The sequence below is a fragment of the Mastomys coucha genome, unplaced genomic scaffold (genome assembly GCF_008632895.1).
Source record: "Mastomys coucha isolate ucsf_1 unplaced genomic scaffold, UCSF_Mcou_1 pScaffold6, whole genome shotgun sequence".
Classification (NCBI taxonomy): Eukaryota; Metazoa; Chordata; class Mammalia; order Rodentia; family Muridae; genus Mastomys; species Mastomys coucha.
The window spans coordinates 24,898,665-24,919,771 of NW_022196912.1; the positions used below are offsets into that span (position 1 = coordinate 24,898,665).

At 46.7% G+C, this 21,107-nt stretch overlaps 1 protein-coding gene across 2 annotated transcripts in view; it reads right to left on the bottom strand.

The window, feature by feature from the left end:
- Nucleotides 1-14,565: 14,565 nt before the first annotated feature.
- The window catches only part of Dpysl5 (dihydropyrimidinase like 5), a 90,428-nt gene continuing 83,886 nt past the window's right edge, over nt 14,566-21,107 (bottom strand). For both annotated transcript variants that reach the window (XM_031355331.1, XM_031355332.1), the window contains exons 12-13: nt 20,129-20,297; nt 14,566-17,715 (exon numbers count right to left, since the gene is read on the bottom strand). In XM_031355331.1, the coding sequence (XP_031211191.1) occupies nt 17,630-17,715; nt 20,129-20,297 (255 nt within the window). In that variant the 3' untranslated portion in view covers nt 14,566-17,629. The remainder of the gene's footprint in view (nt 17,716-20,128; nt 20,298-21,107) is intronic.

Here is a 21,107-nt window from a genome sequence, read left to right on the forward strand (position 1 = left end):
GATAGGTTCTCCTAGCCTAGTGAATTATAGACTCATACCTATAATTCCAGAACTTGAGAGCTGGAAGCAGGAGGATTGCCGAAAGTTCAAGGCCATCCTGGACTACAGAGTGACATACTCTCTCAACAATAAAACAAAGCCAAAAAAGGCCAGGGGCACTTTTCTGTAGTCTAGTGTGACTTTAAGTTTGGTCAGCTATCCCCTTGAGTATTTACCAACCACACAGACCCTCTCCAGTGCATTTGCCAACAGCTTGTTCCTCCCTCTGGCCCATTAGCTGCTGTAGATTGTATTATTCACAATCAGGTCCTTCATGCCCATTCATGTTAGTAAAGTCCTTGTTTCAACTCTGCTTTGGTGGATCTTTGCATTTTGGGTACCTCCTCTTCCAATGCCTGCAGGCCCTCACACTGTTCTCTCTGAGATTTCATATGCCTAACACCATTGAGATCTCATTGACTTGGTTCTCTTTGTGCAGGTGTCTTCTATTTGTCCCTCATCAAGCCCAGACTCTCATGGATGTCTCATGGTCACCTCTGAACCAGCCTTGTACACACCTTCTTTGTTACACACATTTTACAGTAGCATCCTTTGTTTACACTTACACTTCTGTCTCTGCAGTCAGACCTTGTGTCCTGGTGGGCAGGAATTCTGCTTACTCATCAGCCTCCCTGGCATCTAGGACAGAACGTGACACACACGAGAGTCCCACTAAATGTTTATGTGATTGACTCAAGTGAAGACAAAGGTCTTCATTCTTCCTCACCCTCTCAGACTTAGCTGCCTTAGTCTCTGAGCCCAGACCGTCCTCATTGTCTATGAGTGTGTTTGTCAACTACTGCTGCTATTCTTTTAGCTGGCCCACACTTGTAATTTTAATTTTTTCAAACCTTATTTTTAATGATAGTTCTTAAACACTTTAACCTCCCTTGTAGCCCACCACCTACCAGAGGTAGTGGGAAAGAAAAGATATGGGAGAAGTGGACCTGTTTAGAAAAGGAAGGTTCTTTGGAGAAACTCCTGTCTGTGTTGTCTGGAAACCAGCAGTTCAGTTCACAGTTAGCAGGCAGTGGCAGCTCGATCCATTCGCAAACATTTCATGGATACACCAGCAGTCCAGTTCAGTAGACTCCAGTTAGCAACAGCAGTGACATGACCTAGCAGAGACAGCCAGGCCTCAACCTTGGTTTGAGTCAGCAGGAGGGACCAACAGGAACACCAGGAGAAGTTCTCAGCTATGTCTCTCTCAGGCAGGCAAAGATCAGGGAAGACATGAGACCCACAAGCATTGTACAGCTAGCTATACCAGCAAGCCAAGCTCTGTCTGTCCATCATTCTGTTGAGTCCTATTTATACCTTCTAAACATCACATGTCCTCCACATGACTTGCCTCAGCACATGCATCAGCCTGAGTCCAAGGAGTCCCAACAAATGCAGCTCAACTATGCAGTGTAAGGCGAACCAATACATGCATGTTGTTAGCAAAGAAGCCTTCATCACCTGTCCTCTCACATACTTGCTTGAGCAGAACATCCTCTCTCTTGTGTCTGCTTCAGTGAAACCTTCCTTCACGAGTCTGCCTTAGTCTTTCACCTGTGTCCACTTCAGGAAAACACTCCTTCACATGTTTGCCCCGGCAAAACACCATCCAACACAATGATTTCTCCAAAGAACCCTTAAATTTCCACTTTACACAGCCTTACCTCTTAATCTTAATGGCAAGGCTCTTGTCATCTATTAACCAAGACTGGCATTTTCTATCTCCTGAAACCTCACTCTTGGCAGTCCTCCCTCCACACTCACAAGTGTTTCCACTGAGGTGTATGTTCATACTGGCAGAAGACATCCTCCATCCCCTCCTTGACTCTGCCCACCCTCTGAATAAACATAAGCTTATTCTGATTACACGCACCCCTTTGGTGAACAACGCTGGATTCTTCTAGACACACTGACATCCCAGAGATGCTATCTTTTCCTTGAGTGACTTAAAAGTCAGCCTTTCTCCTCAAAGTCTTCCTGTCTGGTTCCTATGAATTGCACCCCAGGACTACCCATGGGCTACTGATGTCAAAGCACCTGAATTGGGTCCATTTTCTCAGGTAAAAGAGGAGACAAATTAGAGAGTAAGGAAAACAAACAAGCAAACAACAAACAAATCCAGCAGCATACAGTGAACCAGTTCCCTTCCCTCCCATCTAAAACAACTTTCAGGAAAAAGTTCCGTTTGACAAGTGATGCCCAAGAAAAGTGTTAGGAAGGCAGATCACTATTCATATTTCTCCTGGCCACAGAGCTGGGAAACGGAAATGGTTCCTGACTGCACCTGCAAGGTGTCTGGATGCAGTGAAAACAGGGGTGGAGTTTCAGATTTGGCTTCCTTCTCTTCCCCTTTGTGAAGCTCTAGCTCAGCTCTGTGCTTTCAGGTGGAGACCTGGTGGTGTAGACAAACCCTGAGTAATCCTGAGATGAAAGACTGTGATTCTTGAATCATCATCTCGCATCACACCTGAGGCAAGGTCATCCTAGAAAGCCCTCTATTTACCCTGTCTCCCAGTTCTCTCTGGGTTTGTTTGTTTATCTGTTTCTACATAATGAATCACCGTAAGTTCTATGGTATAAACAATCATTTTGTTATCTTAATTTCTGTGGGCTAGGAGTTTAGGGTGAGCTCATTTGGTTGATCTGGTGTCACTGAAGTAAAACGATAGCTGGGGCTTACTACACAGGGGCTTTCTGGACAACTTCCTGTCTTCATGGTATTAGAGCGAGGTTTGGTTTTCCTACCAATCTGTTGGCTTCAGGGAAATTGGGCTATTCATGTGGTAGGAGAAGGTTTTAGGGGTAGATGCTCCAGCGCAGAGAAAAGCAAAATCCCTTTTATAACCTAGCTTCAAAATTCTGTACTTGAGCCATGTCCTGTTGGAAAACACATACAGACACGCATGCACACACACACACACACACACACACACACACACACACACACGCAAGGCATGGGCATAGTTCCCATGTCTCAATAGGAGAAAGGTCAAAGTCGTATAAGAAAAGTACAGGACTTTTCTATATGTGAGTGTTCATGTAAGTCTATGCATATGTGTGCATGTGTGCATGTATGTGTGGAAGCCAGAAGTCAGTATCACTTGTCTTCCTTAATTGTTTCTTTCCTTCTTCCTTTCTTTTTCCTTTTCTCTCTCTCTCTTTCTTTCTTATTTGAGACAGAGTCTCACTGTGTAGTTCTGACTAGCCGGGAGTTCACTCTGTAGATTAGGCTGACTTAAATGTATAGAGAACTACCTGCTTGTGCTCCCAAGTGCTAGGATTAAAGATCTGAACCACCACATCCAGCCTCTACCCTAGTTTTGATCTCTTACTGACCCCACTGGAGCTCACTGACTGGCTAAACTAATTTTCCAATGAACTTCAGGGAACCGCCTGTGTCCACTGCCCCCAGTTCTAGAATTACAGACTCATTCCACCATGCCCAGCTTTTACTTGGGTACTGGAGATCAAGCCTAATCACTGTGTCAGAGGCCCTTTATCACCAAATCGTCTCCCCAGTGTGATAAATATATGTGGATGGGAACTTTTGTTGAGGCCAATAATTTGGGAGACATAATATGCCATACTTTGACATCAGTCAAAGTTTCTATAGTTAGAGTTTCTATTCCTGCACAAACATCATGACCAAGAAGCAAGTTGGGGAGGAAAGGGTTTATTCAGCTTACAACTCCAAACTGCTAAAGGAAGTCAGGACTGGGACTTAAGCAGGTCAGGAAGCAGGAGCTGATGCAGAGGCCATGGAAGGATGTTTTTTAGTGGCTTGCTTTCCCTGGCTTGCTCAGCCTGCTCTCTTATAGAACCCAAGACTATCAGCCCAGATATGGTACCACCCACAAGGAACCCTCCCCCCTTGATCACTAATTGAGAAAGTGCCCCACAGCTGGATCTCATGGAGGCACTTCCCCAACTGAAGCTCTGTTCTCTGTGATAATTCCAGCCTGTGTCAAGTTGACACACAAAACCAGCCAGTACAACATCTGTTCTCAAAATACACTCATCTCCTTCCTCAAGACCCTTATATCTCATTCCATCAGCCCAGTGACAGATCTCATCATCTGAATCAGGTCCCCGTGTGTGTATATAGAACTTCTGGTCCTGTATCCTGGGTAAAACTCCCGGGTACCACTCCATCTATTAGTTGGAAGAACCTCATCATCTGCCTCTTACACAGTCAACATACAGTAGTAGCCCAGACATGGGATCATTGATACAGATGCTCTCATTTCAAAAAGGAGGAAAAGTAAAGGTATACACTGTAATTACTGGTACATAGTAGTTGAAATCCAGCTGAAATATACTGCCACTGCTTGATTTAGAGTTCAACATTACTCCATTTACTTATATAAATGTAAATATGGATCTTTTTTCAATAAATAATTCTTTCCTAAGATTGTGTGTGTGTGTGTGTGTGTGTGTGTGTGTGTGTGTGTGTATGGTAGAACTGGAGTAGAACCTTGAGTGTTCATGTTTTTAATATTTTGAAGACAGGGTATTTCTCTGATCTAGATCTTGACAAGCTGGCTAGGCTGGCTGGCTGGCCAGTGAGGTGCAGGGATCCACTTGTCTTTGCCTCTTCAGGACTTGGTAATCCATGTGAACCACCACCATCTGTTGTTTTTCTTTTTAAACTTGTGTTCTGGGTATGGAATTCAGGTCTTTATGCTTCCTAGGCAAGTGCTTTATGGATTGAGCTCTCCTAAGCCCAGATAATTTATCTTGATGCTCAATATATGACAGTACTTATCTACTAGTTTATTTTGAAGTGAGGTTTTCAGTAACCTGATCAAACTATGTAGCTGAAGCCAGCCTTGAACTATTGATCCTCTTGCCTCTGCCTCCACATACTGGCTTTTCTCCACAAACTGGCTTATGAGAAAGTTATATAATTACATAGGATGGAAGAGCTAAGGAATAGATACCCATTTTCCAGGTTTTTGTTTTGTTTAGAGAGTAAGAACAACAATATCATTTGTTTATTTGTTTGTTCATTTCAAGACAGGTTTATACAGAAACCTGGAACTCACTCTGCAGACCAAGCTTGAACTCAGAGCTCTGCCTGACTTTGCCTTCTGAGTGCTGGGATTAAAGGTATGTGCCAATAATATCTTTTATACTGAAATGACTGGATATATAAAGAAGATACAAAGCCACGTGATTTTGAAAATAAGACTTGTCTTGGTTAGGGTTTCCATTGCTGTAAAAAGACAGCATGACCAAGGCAACCCTCAAAAAGGACAACATTTAACTGGGGGCTGCTTACTGGGTCTGAGGTTCAGTCCTTTATCGTCATAGCAGGAAGCATGGCAGCATGCAGGTAGACACAGCACTGGAGGAGCTGAGAGTTCTACATCTTGTTAGGAGAACACTAGCTTCCAGGCAGGTAGGAGGAGGTTCTCAAGGCCCACCCCCACAGTGCCCACTTCCTCCAGCAAGGCCACACCTCCTAATAGTGCCACACCCTGGGTCAAACATATTCAAACCACCACAAGACTTAAGAAAAGCTGGTACTCCAGCTAAGATGCTCTTCATATGATACTGCCCAAGCCTTTAGAGGTACTTGCTAAAATGTAAAAGTTTAGGGTCCTATGTACAGTAGATACAAGGTTTGACCACGTTTACTTACCCACTGCTCTCTTTATGTGCTTCCCATGGCAATGCTTCTTGACATATATGAAAGCAAGTACTTGGAAATGTACAAGCAAACAGTGGTTTCATGGCTGAGACTTAAGCTATGGGGTAGTCCTTCCTCAGGTAAACATCCATCCACTGATCAAGACCAGTTTCAGTGTTACCTCCTCTGTGGCTCTGTCATAGACAGTGCTCTCTGGGCATCTGCCAAGTGTGGTAATGTTCCCATTCATATCAGAGGCCCAGAAGTGTTAGTAACTCACCTAAGATTCCATGGCTAGTGAACATCAGAAGTAGGTTCTGGCTGGGTGGTGATGGTGCATGCTAACTTTAGTCCCTGTACTCAGGAGGCAGAGGCAGAGGCAGGCATAGCTCTGAGTTCGAGGCCAGCTAGGACTATATGGAGAAACCCTGTCTCAAAAAACCAAAAGGAGAAAAAAAAAACAAAACAAACAAACAAACTAGAACACAAAGAAGTTGTGGTTCTGAACTATGGCCAGCTCCCAAATCCACCACCCACCCCATCCCATGCTTACCCTGCCTTCTGACTGCCACCATTTGTCAACGTGCCTTGTCCCCAACTCACTTCTACATGTAGGAGCTGTCCTTGGCTCACTTTTGGACTACCTCATGCAGTTCTAGGAGATGATACATAGGCACTTATTAAATGGATGGTGGAGGAGTCAGTAAGCCAGCCAGCCAGAAACTGCTACATAAATATATGACATCTTTATTAAATACAAATTTCTTTTTTTTGTTTGTTTGTTTTTGTATTTATTTTTCAAGACAGGGTTTCTCTGTATAGCCCTGGATATCCTGGAACTCACTCTGTAGACCAGGCTGGCCTCGAACTCAGAAATCCACCTGTCTCTCTGCTTCCCAAGTGCTGCGATTAAAGGCGTGTGCCACCACTGCCCTGTTAAATGCGAATTTCTGATCTTTCTTTTCTTTTTAGCATAGCATGCCCAAAGACTATTTGTGACATAGTTATTTTTATGTGAATTTCAAATTTAAGAGGCTCTCCTGTTTTTACTTACTTGGAGATTAGCGTGAAAGAGTCCAGGTATGAAAAAAATGGCTGTGGTCCCTTATTCATGTGCTGGCTGCACCGCTTTAAGCCCCTCTGGGAGTCCAGAACCAAGCTTAACACTGTTTTTCCTTACCTGGTCACTTCCTGTGTGTGGCTTAAGCCAGCGTAGTCACGGATGAGTTTACAGCCATCTGGCGGTCTTTCTGGGTAGTGCTATGACTGGAGTCCAACCCACTCAACCTGGAAAAGTCCTAGTAGACCAGAGGGGTCCAGCTAAGAGTGGAAATGGATAGGACAAGGGACGACACACCTTTCTGGTAGCTGCTGCTCTGGCTAAGGATGAAGGCATGCCAAAGAAGGTTAACACCAAGTGTTTGCCTCTCCCAGAATCCTCTGCTTTTCCAGTTGCTCTTTACATTTTCCAAAGCCTGAAGATTCTCCTCCCCTCTCATTTCTCTTTTTCTGTGTGTGATAATCTCATTTGACATATACATATACGTACGTACGTGTGTGTGTGTGTGTGTGTGTGTGTGTGTGTGTGTGTGTGTGCGCGCACGCACGCTTTTGGTGTCATATGTATGGATCCAACAATCAAAGCTCTAAACACGTACCTCTATGCTTTTTTTTTTTTTTTTTCCCTAAAAGCTTGTATCTTTAGCTCTTAGATTTACATTTTTGGCCTTTTCTGGCTGAGTTTTGTATACTGTGAGGCAAAATTCCAATTCCAATTTCTTTTGCACGTAGATATCTATGTGTCTAAGCACAATTTGTTGAGAATACTTTTTTTTTCCCTCCACTAAATGACCTTGAATTTGCTATGGTTAAGGTCAGAGTCTGGGTCTTTGCAGCTCTAACAAGCAAGGCTGGGCCACCATCCTCAACAGGCAAACAATAGTAACAAAAAAAGATTTATATAATGTGTCCATTGGAAGAACCAGTAAGGAGGGTCAATGGTATGCCCAAATCCATCTTCCCAGTACTGACATGAGGTTTAAATACAGAGCAAGAGGTATGCTTAACTGGGCATTTCTGACAGCTGCCATTGGCTCTCAGTATGTCCTGAGTCATTGCCAGCATAGTTAATTTGCAATCTCTCTCCAGAAGACAAGCTCCCCTCTGGCTGATGTCAGGGTCTCAGGCATTTCCTTCCCCAGCATGAGACTGCTCAGGGAGAATGTCCGCTCCTTAAAGGCCATTGTTTCAGTAGTCTATTAGCTGCAGGGGACAGGGTGTGTGTGTGTGTGTGTGTGTGTATGTGTGTGTGTGTGTGTATGTGTGTGTGTGTATGTGTATCCTTATCTTCATGCTGGTGTGTGTGTGTGATTTGGATAAAGTCTGAGTGTGTTTCCCAAAGGCTGTTGTGTTGGTTGGAAGGGTTGATGTGGAGGGATATTTAAGAGGAAGGCCTACTGAGAGGTAATCAGGTTGCTGGGTCTCTATCTTCATGATTGGATTCATGATGGTTTCACCAGCTCCCTTAAGATACTCCTTATTTTACTCTTCTGAGTTCTTTGTTGTTCCAAATAAATTTTAAAACCAGCTATCCATTTTTACAGCTGGAATCCTGCTGGGTATTATACAGAATCTATGGATCAATTTGAAGGGCTATGGCCACCTTAATGATATGAAGTCATCTGGTTCATGGCCATAGAATTATCTCTCATTTATTTAGATCTTTTAAACATTTCCAACAGTTCCATGGATTTCAGAGCACAGTTGTTGTACTTGTCTTGATAAACACTTTATACTTTTTAATTTTAAAAACATTTACTTTACATGTATGTTTGTGTGTGCAACTGTATGTATGTACATATATGTAGGCAACCAGAAGAGGGTGTCAGATTCCCTCGAACTGCAAGTCACATGTGGTTCCAAGCTGCCATGTGGATGCTGGGAACTGAATTTGGATCCTCTCCAAGAGAAGCGAGTACGACTAAGCCATCTCTCCAGCCCTCACTTTCTTCTTTTTGATGCTACTCTGACTGGAATTGATTTCTTAATTTCATTTTTGAATTGCACAAGTCTCACTGTACACCAGCAGGAAAGAATCTTGCATATGCCTTTCACATGGATGTATGCTTTTACCCTGTATGTAAGGTCCTGTGTGTGCATACATTGCTGACAAAGTTGCCCCTCCATCATAGACAATCTTGCACATAAACAAGATGTGTCCATTATATCTTAAAAACTTCATGTTCAGCAATAGAGTGAGGACAAAGCATGTGCATTGTATGATTCCATGAATTAGGGTTCATAACTAGACAATGCTCATTTGCTAAGGATGTAGTTATCCATGGGGGTGGGGGGAGCACTAATATGACAGGAGAGTCACAAAGCAGATTTCCCAGGAGCTGGCAGTGTTCTGTCTCCAGCTGCACATTTGTTTTATACAGATTTATCAAGTTGTGTACTTAGATCTCGGAAGTTGTTGGTGTACCTTACACCCAGCCATTTGAGAAAAAGGTATCATGGAAACAGGTAAGACTGGGCTGCCTCATCAAAGACCTGACCCATCAGATGTAGTGTGTCAACCATTCACACTCCAGATTTTCTTTTGGCCACAATGCCCACTTCCTTTTGCAAGCACCCTTCCTTGAGTTTTAAAAGGGTCCTTTCCTCTACCCACCATAGTTCCTGGAGAGGGGCTTAGTTTACTCCCAGGTATAACAGAAAGTCTATACATTTAATAATTAAAGAATTGAGATGTGACAGTGAGTAAGTTGCCATTTGCTGTGTCACCTCTGTCTGCATTTTGAGCCTCAGTCAGATCTACACGTGGCCCTCTATTTCCTGTAGCATTGCACAGTGGTCAAGCAGCACCTGGTACAACATAGTTCCTGATCTTGGTGGCAGAGGATTTACAGGTGAAGCCATGGGAAGAACATGTTAAGACTCCTTGGGGTCCTGCCTCTGACTGATCCTGGGATGCTGTGGTCTAACCCTTTGCATGATGCTTTTCATCCAGAATGTCTTGCCACACACAATTGCGTCATAAACTTAGCTCTGCCTCCCTCCTTAAAACTTCCTTATGTAAACTTCTAAAGCAAATATCTCATTTCATCATTAAGCTTCACACAGGATTTATCAAGCTGTGTACTTAGATATCTCTTCATCTCACTGTTGTGGACCTTTTGTGTTGAAAAATTCCTTGTTGTGGTGGCTGCCCTGAGTGCATCCCGAGTAGATTGCGTGGCAGGGTACTGGAGCTCTATCCACGAGATTCTAGTCTTGCTAGTCCACTAAGTTGTGACAGCCAAAAGAATGTCCAAATATTTCCTACTCTTGTCTCCTAGAGGACAAAACTGTCTCTGGCTGACAGCCACTGGGCTCCATGAGCAATTTTAGACCTCCAGTTTAGAAGGGAGCCCCACTTTGCTCATGTTGAGTTAAACCATTATAATCCCCAAAGTATTGGCTTTGTTTTTGTTTTTTGTTTTGTTTTGTTTTTTCCGAGACAAGGTTTCTCTGTATAGCCCCGGCTGTCCTGGAACTCACTCTGTAGACCAGGCTGGCCTTGAACTCAGAAATCCGCCTGACTCTGCCTCCCAAGTGCTGGGATTAAAGGCATGCGCCACCATCGCCCGGCAAAGTACTGGCTTTGATTAGAGAATAGAACTGGGATACCAGTTCTCATGACCCCGATGATGGCAGATGAAAGAGTGGTATCTGAGGAATAGAATGGGAGGCAGCATTCTTCTATGCCCCTGCTACCATTTCCCACAAGTTTCACAACCACAGTGCAGACAGCATTCTGCAGAAGGACACTCCTTAGGCCACATGGTTTACTCATGAAGACCTGGCTGTTGAGCATCTGAGTACACATCCGTAGCCCCTACATGGCTAGTCTTCCTAAGATGGCCACAATGGGCCTGAAGTTCCTCTTCTGGGCCACCAGGAGTTCTGATGATCACTGCCGTGGCGGTAAGGCATTGTCACTAAAGTATCTTGTCCTTGGGACTCAAAACACTCAAAACCTGGTCAATCCTTTTCCAGTAGTTTCAGTTTCTCCGTCACGAAGGATGAAGGACGTCAAAGCCTTTCCCAAAAGTCTGTTAGTGATGTTAACTCCTCAGGTGCCTGGAAATGTGGCATGGTGATGCTGCTGGGGGAGAGGGGGCTCCAGGGTCCTCAATCTGCCTAACGCAGGCCAGTTTACAATGAAGACTTCCAGCAACACAGAGGCACAGATGACGTCACCCAAGCATGCTGTGGGCAAGTTTTCAACTGGGTGAGTGTGGCTTTCTGGGGATTTGCCCCCAGAGGGCCTTGGAGAACTTGAGTTCCTATATCCATGTTGTCAGTTTGTCCATTGAGAAATGGCATACAGAAATCCCATCTCAAATGGTTTCCTTTTAATAAAAAAAAAATAATGTGAAAAAGTCGAACATCAAGGAAATTTCCAATGCATTCATGTGACTCACCAGAAAACATTGCTCACCCAGGATGCAGATATCACTGTAAAGCAAGACATTGAGAAGAGCAAGGTGGTTGGTTTCAAAGCAAACTTTTACAGCATGGTAAGCTTAGTGTGTTCTTGTTGGCAATGTTTTGTGAAAGCTTCCATTGTCAGGTGTAGTGGTACACGCATGCCTTTAATCCCTATGAGTTCAAGGCCAGCCTGGTCTACATAGTTCCAGGCCAGCCAGGGCGGCCTAGTGAAATCCTGTCTCAAAATAAAATAAAATAACTTAAAAAAATCAATTGGATGATAGTGTCTATCCTTCCCAGTATCATGGCTTCTTCTTCACACCTAGGGTTCCCATGAGCCCCTTCCACAGTTCCTAATGTCACCTGTGCCCGCATGTGAGTCAACCTGTAATTCCAAGAAATCAAGGCTGATGGCTGCATAGTTCTGATGCCGGCTCTCCTGTCTGATCCTAGTTTTCAAGTCCAAAACTGTGGTTCTTTTTCCACTGCACGTATATTAAGGTATCCAGGGTCCTCCCAAGTAGGCACCTACACACTGCCCAGGGCCATGCGAATAGTCTGTCACACGTGACTGTGCCTTTTCTTTCCTTTTTGTTTTTGAGACAGGGTCTCACTCTGTAGCCCTGCCTGCCTTTGCCTCCTGAGTGCTGGGACTAAAGGTTGAGTCTTTCTTTTCCCCCAGTTCCGATATTTAGGATAGATTAGTCAAAGTCCACTGTGCTCTCCAGATTCTTCTCCATCATCTAGAATTTCCTCATTAGGGTTATATCTCCAAAGGTTAAGAAACCATCACAAGGGCTGGAGAGATGGCTCAGTGGTCAAGAGCACTGACTGCTCTTCCAGAGGTCCTGAGTGCAATTCCCAGCAACCACAAAGTGGCTCACAACCATCTGTAATGGGATCCGATGCCCTCTTCTAGTGTGTCTGAAGACAGTGACATTGTACTCACATATATAAAATAAATAAATCTTAAAAAAAAGGAAAGAAATCACCACAAGTTACTCCACAGTACTAAAATTAACAATACACTCACTCTGAGACAGGGTCTATGTCTATGTGACCCAGGCTGACCTCACACTCATGACCCCCTGCCTCAACCTTCCAAATGCTGTGACTATAGCTTACTTCACTCATTTTAGTGTGAGTTTAGCCAGGTAATCTCTCCTAACACTCAAGGGCTTTTGAGGTCTAGTTGCCATACTCAATGTTGGGGTTCTAGAAAGCAAGTGAGCAGACAAAAGCCCTTCAAAGACACTGAGGCCTTGGGATGACTAATCCCAGTACTTAAGAGACAGAGGCATGCAGATCTCTGAGTTCAAGGCCAGCCTGGTCTACAGAGTGAGTTCCACAACAGTCAAACTTAGGTAGTGAAGGAAACCATCAAAAACAGAAATCTGGTGAAGATGTAACTGAGCAAGGGGGCCATGTTTCAGCAGTAGCAAGCAGCAGACATTGGCAGCTTCGGCCCGTGGTTCTGGCTTTAGAGTCGAGATCACCCTTTGTGATTAAGGAAAGTTGCTGAAGCCAAATGTATGGCAAGGGTGTCCCTGCATGGAGGCTCAGAGAGGCCATTGCATGAAGCTGTGAAGGTGAACCCTGGATTGCCTTGGAGACCCCAAGATGTTAGAGATGCCAGAACCGTGGGACATCTGCTGAGGAAAACAGCTAACAGGGAGTGGAACCAGCCCAAGAGAAAGAAGTTCCGTTGCCGTCAACAAAGCTGAAAGGAGCTGGAGATCTGAAGAACATTTTGACATCAGACTTGGAGATGCAGAGTCTGGAGTCTGCCCAGCTGGTTGTCAGTCTCGCTTTGGTCCAGTGTCTCCTCACTGTGCTCCCTTCCCTAAATTTTGGAATGGTAATGCATATCTTGTGATGATAAGTCGGAAGTATGTAACCTGCTTTTTGATTTTGATATTATCAGGGATTGCATGAATCTCAGAAAAGACTTTGAACTTTTAACAATTATTGAGACTATGAGAGTCTATGGGATCTTTTGAAGTTGCACTAAATGTATTTTGCACGGTGAGATGGCTCATCAGGTAAGAGCACCGACTGCTCTTCTGAAGGTCGTTGAGTTCAAACCCCAGCAACCACATGGTGGCTCACAACCACTGGTAATGAAATCTGACGCCCTCTTCTGGTGCGTCTGAAGACAGCTACAGTGTACTCATTTATAATAATAAATAAATCTTTGGGCTGGAGCAGTCAGGGACTGAGCGAGTGGGGATGACCAGAGTGAGCAGAGATCCTAAAGTCAATTCCCAACAACCAGATGAAGGCTCACAACTATCTGTACAGCTACAGTGTGTACTCATATACATAAAATGGCTATAAGCTTATTGGGGCCAGGGGGTGGAAAGTGATGGTTTGAATAGGTTTAGACCCCATAGATTCTTTCTTTCTTTCTTCTTTTAAAACGAGTTATTTATTTTATACAAGTAGCTGCCGTCAGAAGAGGGCATCAGATCCCATTACAGATGGTTGAGAGCCACCATGTGATTGCTGGGAATTGAACTCAGAACCTCTGGAAATGCAGTCAGTGGTCTTAACCGCTGAGCCATCTCTCCAGCACCCCACCCCCACCCCAGACTCTTGTGTTTGAAAGCTTGGCCGAAGGGAGTGGCACTATTAGGAGGCGTTAGAGGAGGTATGTCATTGAGGAGGCAGTGCTTCGAGGTCTTAAATGCTCAAGCTAAACTCAGTGTGAAACACATCCTTCCAGCGTGCAGATTAAGATGTAGAACTTGGGCTGGAGAGATGGCTTGAAGGTTGAGAGCAGTGACTCTTCTTCCAGAGGTGCTGAGTTCAATTCCCAGCAACCACATGGTGGCTCACAACCACCTTTGATGAGATCTGGTGCTCTCTTCTGGCATGAAGGCATATATGCAGGCAGAACACTGTATATAATACATCTGAAAAAATTCTCAGATCCTTCTCCGGCACCATGTTTACCACTTCCCTCCATGATAATGACTGAGTCTCCGAAACTGTAAATTTGCCCTGAATTAAATGTTTGCCTTTCTAGAGTTGCCTTGGTCATGGTGTCTCTTCACAGCAATGAAACCCTAACTAAGACAGGGGGTCTGGATCTGTCTCTTTTTGTTTCTAATGCCTCCTCTGATTTTTCCTATTTCAGATAACATGCCAACTGTCCCAAGAAATCTGGATGAAAATTTTCTTTTCCACCATCAGAAATCCCGGGCTTTTGGGAGAGGGATGACCCTTACCACAAATGTTTATTTTTAAACTTTTTATTTTTGTATCTCCAGGCCTTGTCCAGACTTCCCAGTGAGCCGCCACCGGAGCAGAGTGATGGATCAAAGCTGTTCTCCTAGCAACAGAGTCGACACATAACTGCTGCAGAGGAAGCTTTCTGCTTGGCTACCTCTTCTTGAAAAAACACAACACAGGCCAAGTGAGAAGTAGCTATAGTTTAATACAAGCCTGCACCAGAACACAACGTGTTGGGCTATTTTGTTTTGCCTCAAACAGTGGCCAAAGCACAGGGCCATGTGTCATCTCGGGATTGATACAACCTTAGCACCATGACATTTACAGAGGAGTGGGGAAGTCACTTGGGTGCTGGGGTGCTGACAGCTCCTTTCTGACCCCAGGCTGTGCCTGCCACAGCAGCTGGAGGGGGTTTGGCTTCCGTGTGGTTCTGTGGTTTTTGGGTCAATAAAAGAGATGCCCTCATCACGGCATTGGCTTGACAAGCGACCTACTGTGGACTCCTAGCACTACACACACACGCACACGCACACACACACAGTAGCACAATTTTCTGGTAAGTTAACCCCACAAACCTAGAGAGCAGCTAAGGCAAGAACAACAGTGTTTATTCAGCAAGTACAAGACCAGTTTGAGAGCTGCATTCGGTGCAACCAGAGACCTCTTTCGCTCCAGCCAGCAGCCAATGGACCTGGGATGGCGTGGCAGGAGCTCTGCATGGGGCAGGGAGTGGACACTGGGGAATGAAGGTTTGTTTGGCTCTTTAAGCCTCCCATCTAGAAGCTCCTGGGTGAGCACACAGTCTATGAAAGGGTGGGCTTGGGTCTTAGAAGGGCGGGGTGGATGAAGTAGAAGGCCCACAGTGGCCCCTTGAACGTGCACTCTCCTACCACTTCATGTGATGCACTTCTCAGGTGGAGGGACTCGGAGAAGGTAAAGCACTCCTGGCCCACGCCAGGTGGCCTGCCTAGCTGGCCCTACCACCCCTTGGATCTTTGGCATCTGCCCAAGGCCCATGCATGACCCAGCAAGGGCAGAAATAGACAAAGATGACATATATCTAGGTGTGGTAGCTTATGTGTACAATTCTAGTACTTGGAGAAACGAAGGCAGGATTTCTGTAAATTCAAGGCCAGGCTACCTAGGCAAGCCTTTGTCTCAAGAAGAAGAAAAAGGAGGAAGAGGAGGAGGGGGAGGATGAAGAAGAAGAGGAGAAGGAGAGTAGGAGAGAAAGAGAGAGACAGACACTGTCCCAGGGGTCAGCGTACCTGTGAAGACTTCTCTAGGGTCATTACCTACTGTTCCCTGGGGTCACCTCAGTCCTCTGGGTGATCTGTCCCTTCAGCTCCTAAGTGAGGACACTGGGTGCAACTAAAACTGCACACAAGTTCCTAACACTTTTCTAATTCAGGCTCAAACAGAGAGAATACACTAGTCAGTTCATGACAAAGATAAAATCGGCTGTGCAAAGCAAGGCAGAACGCACCCCTAGGAAGAAAGCATTCTATCTGGTTAAACTCCTGGTGGGCCTGACTTTAATCCATAACTGTTTCCCACAACTAGGTTAGACAGCCGAGGCCGTAAGTGCAGTCGTGGACACTTCTGGGGCCTAAACTCTTGGGGGCCTCAGTTTTTATCTGTGAAATGGGGGAGAGTGGTAAGCCCCGCCCTGTCTCTGAAAGTCCTCAGAGTTTTCCTGTCAAGACTCAGCAAGAGCTGATGCAGGGCGGTACTTTGATGTATCCAGAGCAGGACAAAAAACCTGCAGGGGAGACGGACAAGCTCTCTGGGGCCTCTGACACGTTTGTGGAGCTCAAACAAAAGTGAGATCACTTGCCAAAGAGGGGCAGGGATGAGGCTAATTGCCAGACTGTGTAGCCGCCTATGAGAACCTCCATGGAGCTCTCGAGACAGGGCGGAGCTACTGAGACAGGGCGGGGCCAACCAGTGGTCAACAAGAGCTTAGTGCCGAGGATCCCACAGCACTTGCCTTGCGCAGTGGGGTGGACGCTACAACTAAGCCTTGTGGGTTGAAGCCCCTTCCCTGGCGGTTGGCTAGGCAACTCTCTCCTCCTCCCGCTTTCTCAGCAGTTATGAGGCCTCTTACTAGTCACACAGGAGGAGTAGCTAGGCCTTGCCCAGCAGGGGCAAGTTATAGGAAGCTGTGTTGGGGTATGAGGGTGTGGATGTGGGGTAGTGCTGGGAGTAACCAGGAGCGAGATGCGGCCTGAAGGATTCCAGGGTCAGCATCCAGGATCGTTTGAATGTAGGGAAGTAGGAGGGGGTGGTGGGTGGTGTGGGATAGGGGAGGCATGGTACAGGGCTTCTGGAAGCAAAAGGACCCTGGGTTGGGAGGAAGGGGCCAGGGGGCCAGCCTGCCCCCGCCTCTGCCCCATACTGTCTGGTTGGTGGTGAGTGCAGCATCTCCTACAAACCAAATCTATTCCCGATTCTATGCTATGCTAGTGACACGAAGCACCGTTATTTTCCACAGGGTGCACAAACAAGTCAAACCAAACCACTGCGCAAACCAAACGTGCAAAACAAAACCATTTACACGCGCCTGGCACCAGCCACATGCCCACCCAGCTACCCTTCTGGAGTCCGGGACTCCCAGAGGGCGTGGGTAGGGGATGAAAGAGGCTAGCAAAGGGCACAGGGTGTCTCAAGCACAGCCACACCCGGGGTGTCCTGACTGTACCCACATGGGGACAGTTGGGGTAAGTCAGGAGAGATGGGACACCTTGGGCATGGCTGGGGAGTTGACACCTGTCTGACTTGGGAAAATGTCACCATGGGGCCTAAGGGGTGAAGGAGGAAGGCCCTTACTTATAAAACACATCTGCTAAAGTGCTCTGGACACCCGTCTGGGTGGGCAGCAGGGCAGAGCACTCAAGTCTGGGTCTTCCCAGAGCCAGCACAGGAGGTCACTGTGAGAGGAGGGATAGGACCAGGTGCTATGCATGGGGTGCTGTGCATAGTGTGGGCTTCTGGGGCCCAGAGAAACCCCAGGGCCAAGGAAGGAAGGAGCAGGGCAGGAGGGACAGCTCAAAGTGCCTTGTTAGGGGTGGATCAAAGCCCCATGAATCACGTTCCGACAAAAGGAGGTCTCCCTGGTTCCTGGAGCCCCCACTGGTGGTGCGCTGCCCTGCTCAACCTCTCCCACCCACTGCAGCTGTGGCCGGAAAGTGTGCAGGCAGGTGGTGGTGGAGCATCCTCACTTGTTGGGGGTGGGGCTGGTCAGAGCCTTTACCAAATACCGCTCGACCTGCCTCCAGGGGGCGCAAGGATCCGAGCCGAGGCCCGCTTTGGAACGTGGTCATCAATCTGAGAACCTGTAGGAAGGAAGCAGGGAGGGTCAATCAGGCTGATGCTGCCTGGACCAGTAGGTCCCTGACACCAGGGGCCCAGGGGCTGAATTAAACCTGTGGGTACGTTCTTTCTTCTTCTCCATTAATGTGTATGTGGACCTTGGTGTGTCCGTGGAGGCCAGAGAATGCTGTCCGACTATTTTAAGACAGGTCTGGAGCTACGCTTGTGCATGTACCCAAGGAGGTGATGGATTCCCCTGGAGCTTCTGGATGGCAAGTAGTGAGTGCTGGGAAGCTGGGAACTGAACTCAGTCCTCTGGATGAGCAGTACATGCTCTTAACTGCCTGAGGCATCTCTCCAGCCCATGCCTGGCTTTTAAAACATGGTTTCTTGGGATTGAACTCAGGTCCTTGTGCTTACAAGGCAAGGCTTTACTGGCTGAGACAGTACCCTAGTCCCAGGTGTAATCCTCATGCCTTTATTCCATTATCTGGATGAGAAAACCAGGGCTCAGGGACATTATATGATTTCCACATTTTACAGTATAAGGGTTTTGAAGAGCCTGGGTTTGAACCCAGGTTTTCTGACTCAGAGCCAATGTTATAGCCTCCTCACTCACTCACATGGACAGTATGCTCAGTCCCTCTTGTACTATCAGACCAAGGGACTAGCCAGTTATCACACAGACCTTCAGACACAGGTCTCAGGGAGTAGACCAGAGAATAAAACAGGAAACCAGTAACCATTTAGGAAAATGATTAAAGATCCACACTTTGGGATTCTAAGACTCAGAGGGAAGGTCTAGTGTCCTAGAGATCGCAGTGGATCATTCAACAGTGTTCCCCATCTTCAACAGATTAAGACTTGGGGCATGGGTGAGTTGGTGAACAGGGGGAGAGTGGATGGGATAAGGGTTTTTCCAGAGGGGAAAGGGGATAACATTTGAAATGTAAATAAAGAAAATATCTAATTAAAAAAATTAAAAAAAAAAAGACTTGGCATTAGAAGAGAGATGACAGGCAACTTGAAGTCTGCTGTGTCTGAAGGACCCATTGTCCAGTCATGGTTCTTAGCCTGGGGCAGAAGTGGTCCCTGGTGGGTCAGGCTGTGTGCTCAGGACCTAGGAATCCACACCCTGGACTGGGGCAAAGCTTCAGTGTGTTTGGATAGTGCTCCAGAAACACCACCCAGTGGTCATGTCCCACTGCTCATGGGACTAGCCATTTGGGAGCATGTTTTTGGAGGAGCACCTCCAGTGGAAACCACAGGTCCCTGGCACAAGCGGCTGTCAGCACAAAGCTGGGACTCTAGGGACCTCAGTGGGCGGGGCCTCAGTGGGCGGGGACCCCCCCTGGTAGGTGGGGCTTCAGAGATGGGTTCTCGGCCTCTCATCCTGGGATGGTTTGTGTGTGTTCCTCATTCTCTATCCCCTAGGAGTCTATGCTCTTGTCCCTTCTGCTTTTCAGGCCTTGCAGGGTAGATTCTCTCTGGCTAGTCCTGGGGCCAGGGAGGCTGGGTCGCTGCCCTTTCAAGTGGTGGCGGTGATGTTTCCTAACAGCTTTGTGAGGGACTACCATACCTCATGGCCTCTGTCTGCTCTCCATTGAGAACATCTCACTATTTATGAGGCAGTGTTCCCCACCAGGGACATCTGAGGTATGTGAGGTATAATTGCATAGACAGGCATGGTCTAGAGGGACCCAGGCTCAGTGTTAGTGTCACTGGGAGGGCATGATATTAAAAATAGGGTCAGAACACGACAGAGAGACCTAAGGCTTTCTGTAACAGACAAGAGCCAGGGCATGGAGACAGGGAGAGAAACTGGGCATCAGAGCCAAAAGAAAGAAACACTTTAAAGTTACTGTTAACTTAAGTTAAGCATGTGTATCATGCTTAAAAAACAAAAAGTGAGCCAGGCAGTGGTGGTGCATACCTTTAATCCCAGCACTTGGGAGGCAGAGGCAGGTGGATTTCTGAGTTCGAGGCCAGCCTGGTCTACAGAGTGAGTTCCAGGACAGCCAGGGAGGGCTACACAGAGAAACCCTGTCTCAAAAAAACGGGGGGGGGGAAAAAAAAAGCAAAAGTGGAGAAAAGGTACAGGTGATGTGTGAAGACCAGAGGGCAGAAATGAGGAATGAGGGTGACAGGGATTTCAGTGAGGCGGGGAAGGGGAGGAGACAATGACAGGAAGGAGGGCTGTCCTTCTGAGCCCTGGACGTCTGTGGGGTACCGTGTGTGCAATGTCCTCAAGGTGTTTCAAGGGACAAAAACTTCACTGGAGAGAGCTTTGGCCAGTCTAGCTGCTGGTGAGCAAGCCTGGCTCTCCCGGGCCCTTCAGCCTGTATGTCTCTATTTGCATGTCTCTTAGCAATACGAAAGACCACTGCCTGGGCCTTTTATTCTGCCTGCCAGATCCCGCCACACCCTCTGCCTTACCAGAGAGGCTGAAACTGGATTCGTGAAGATCCCGCATGCCCCCATGCCGGGTGACTGGCCGTGTGGGCGTGTCCGCCAGTGGTGTTCCCATTTCTTTTTTCCCAGGGTGGACAACAACAGCAACATCCCCTAGGTAGGGAGTGCGGTCCACTCCCCTCACTTTCAAGGTCTAGGGAAGAGAAAAGACAGGCACGTCAGAGCCAAGTGCACAGCTGCAGCATCCTCTGCCGACAGCTGCCACTCTGCATAGGACCCAAGACACACAGGTGACAGACTTCTTTCTTGCTTCCATAGTCCAAGAACTGAAGAATGCCTTTCTCACTTCTACATAAGATGAGGATGTGCATGCATGTGTAAGTGCCCATGTGCAGGAAGTGCCTTGGTTTCTGCCTTCCACATGGGTGGAATCCTTTCTGGAGAGTTTGGCAGGGTAATGGTTGGAGAACTTCTCTATGGTGAGCATTCTGACACATACAATGGTGTCCTGACAATTGCCAGGTTCCCAACGAGTCAGATCTTCCCCTGCAGTCAAACCCAGCGAAAACTTACGATAGATATACTGTTTGGACATGGGCCAGTGCCAGAAGCAATGCTAAAGGACTAGGAGTTATACTGCTCAAACTAGATAACCAAGGTTCCATTCTCTGCTCTGTCACTTAGAGCTGTCCTGGCCTAGGTCAGTTATGGTGATTCACTATATTACAAGTGTTACTGTGAGGGGGAGAAAGTGTGTTGCAGCATGTGCAGGAGACTGAAGGAGCAGGAGGAGGAGGAGGGAAAGGAAGAAGAGGAGGAGGAGGAAGGCAGTAGCAGCGATATGAGGACTTTATCCTTTGGGATGGATCCTCAATTACAATGTTGCAGGCTGTCTGCCCATAGTCTTTTTGAGAGAAACAGCAGGCACACAGGATTTCTGAAGGCCCCTTGGCATTAGCAAGACAGGAAAGGAACTGAGCAGTCAGCCTGTGAATCAGGAGGA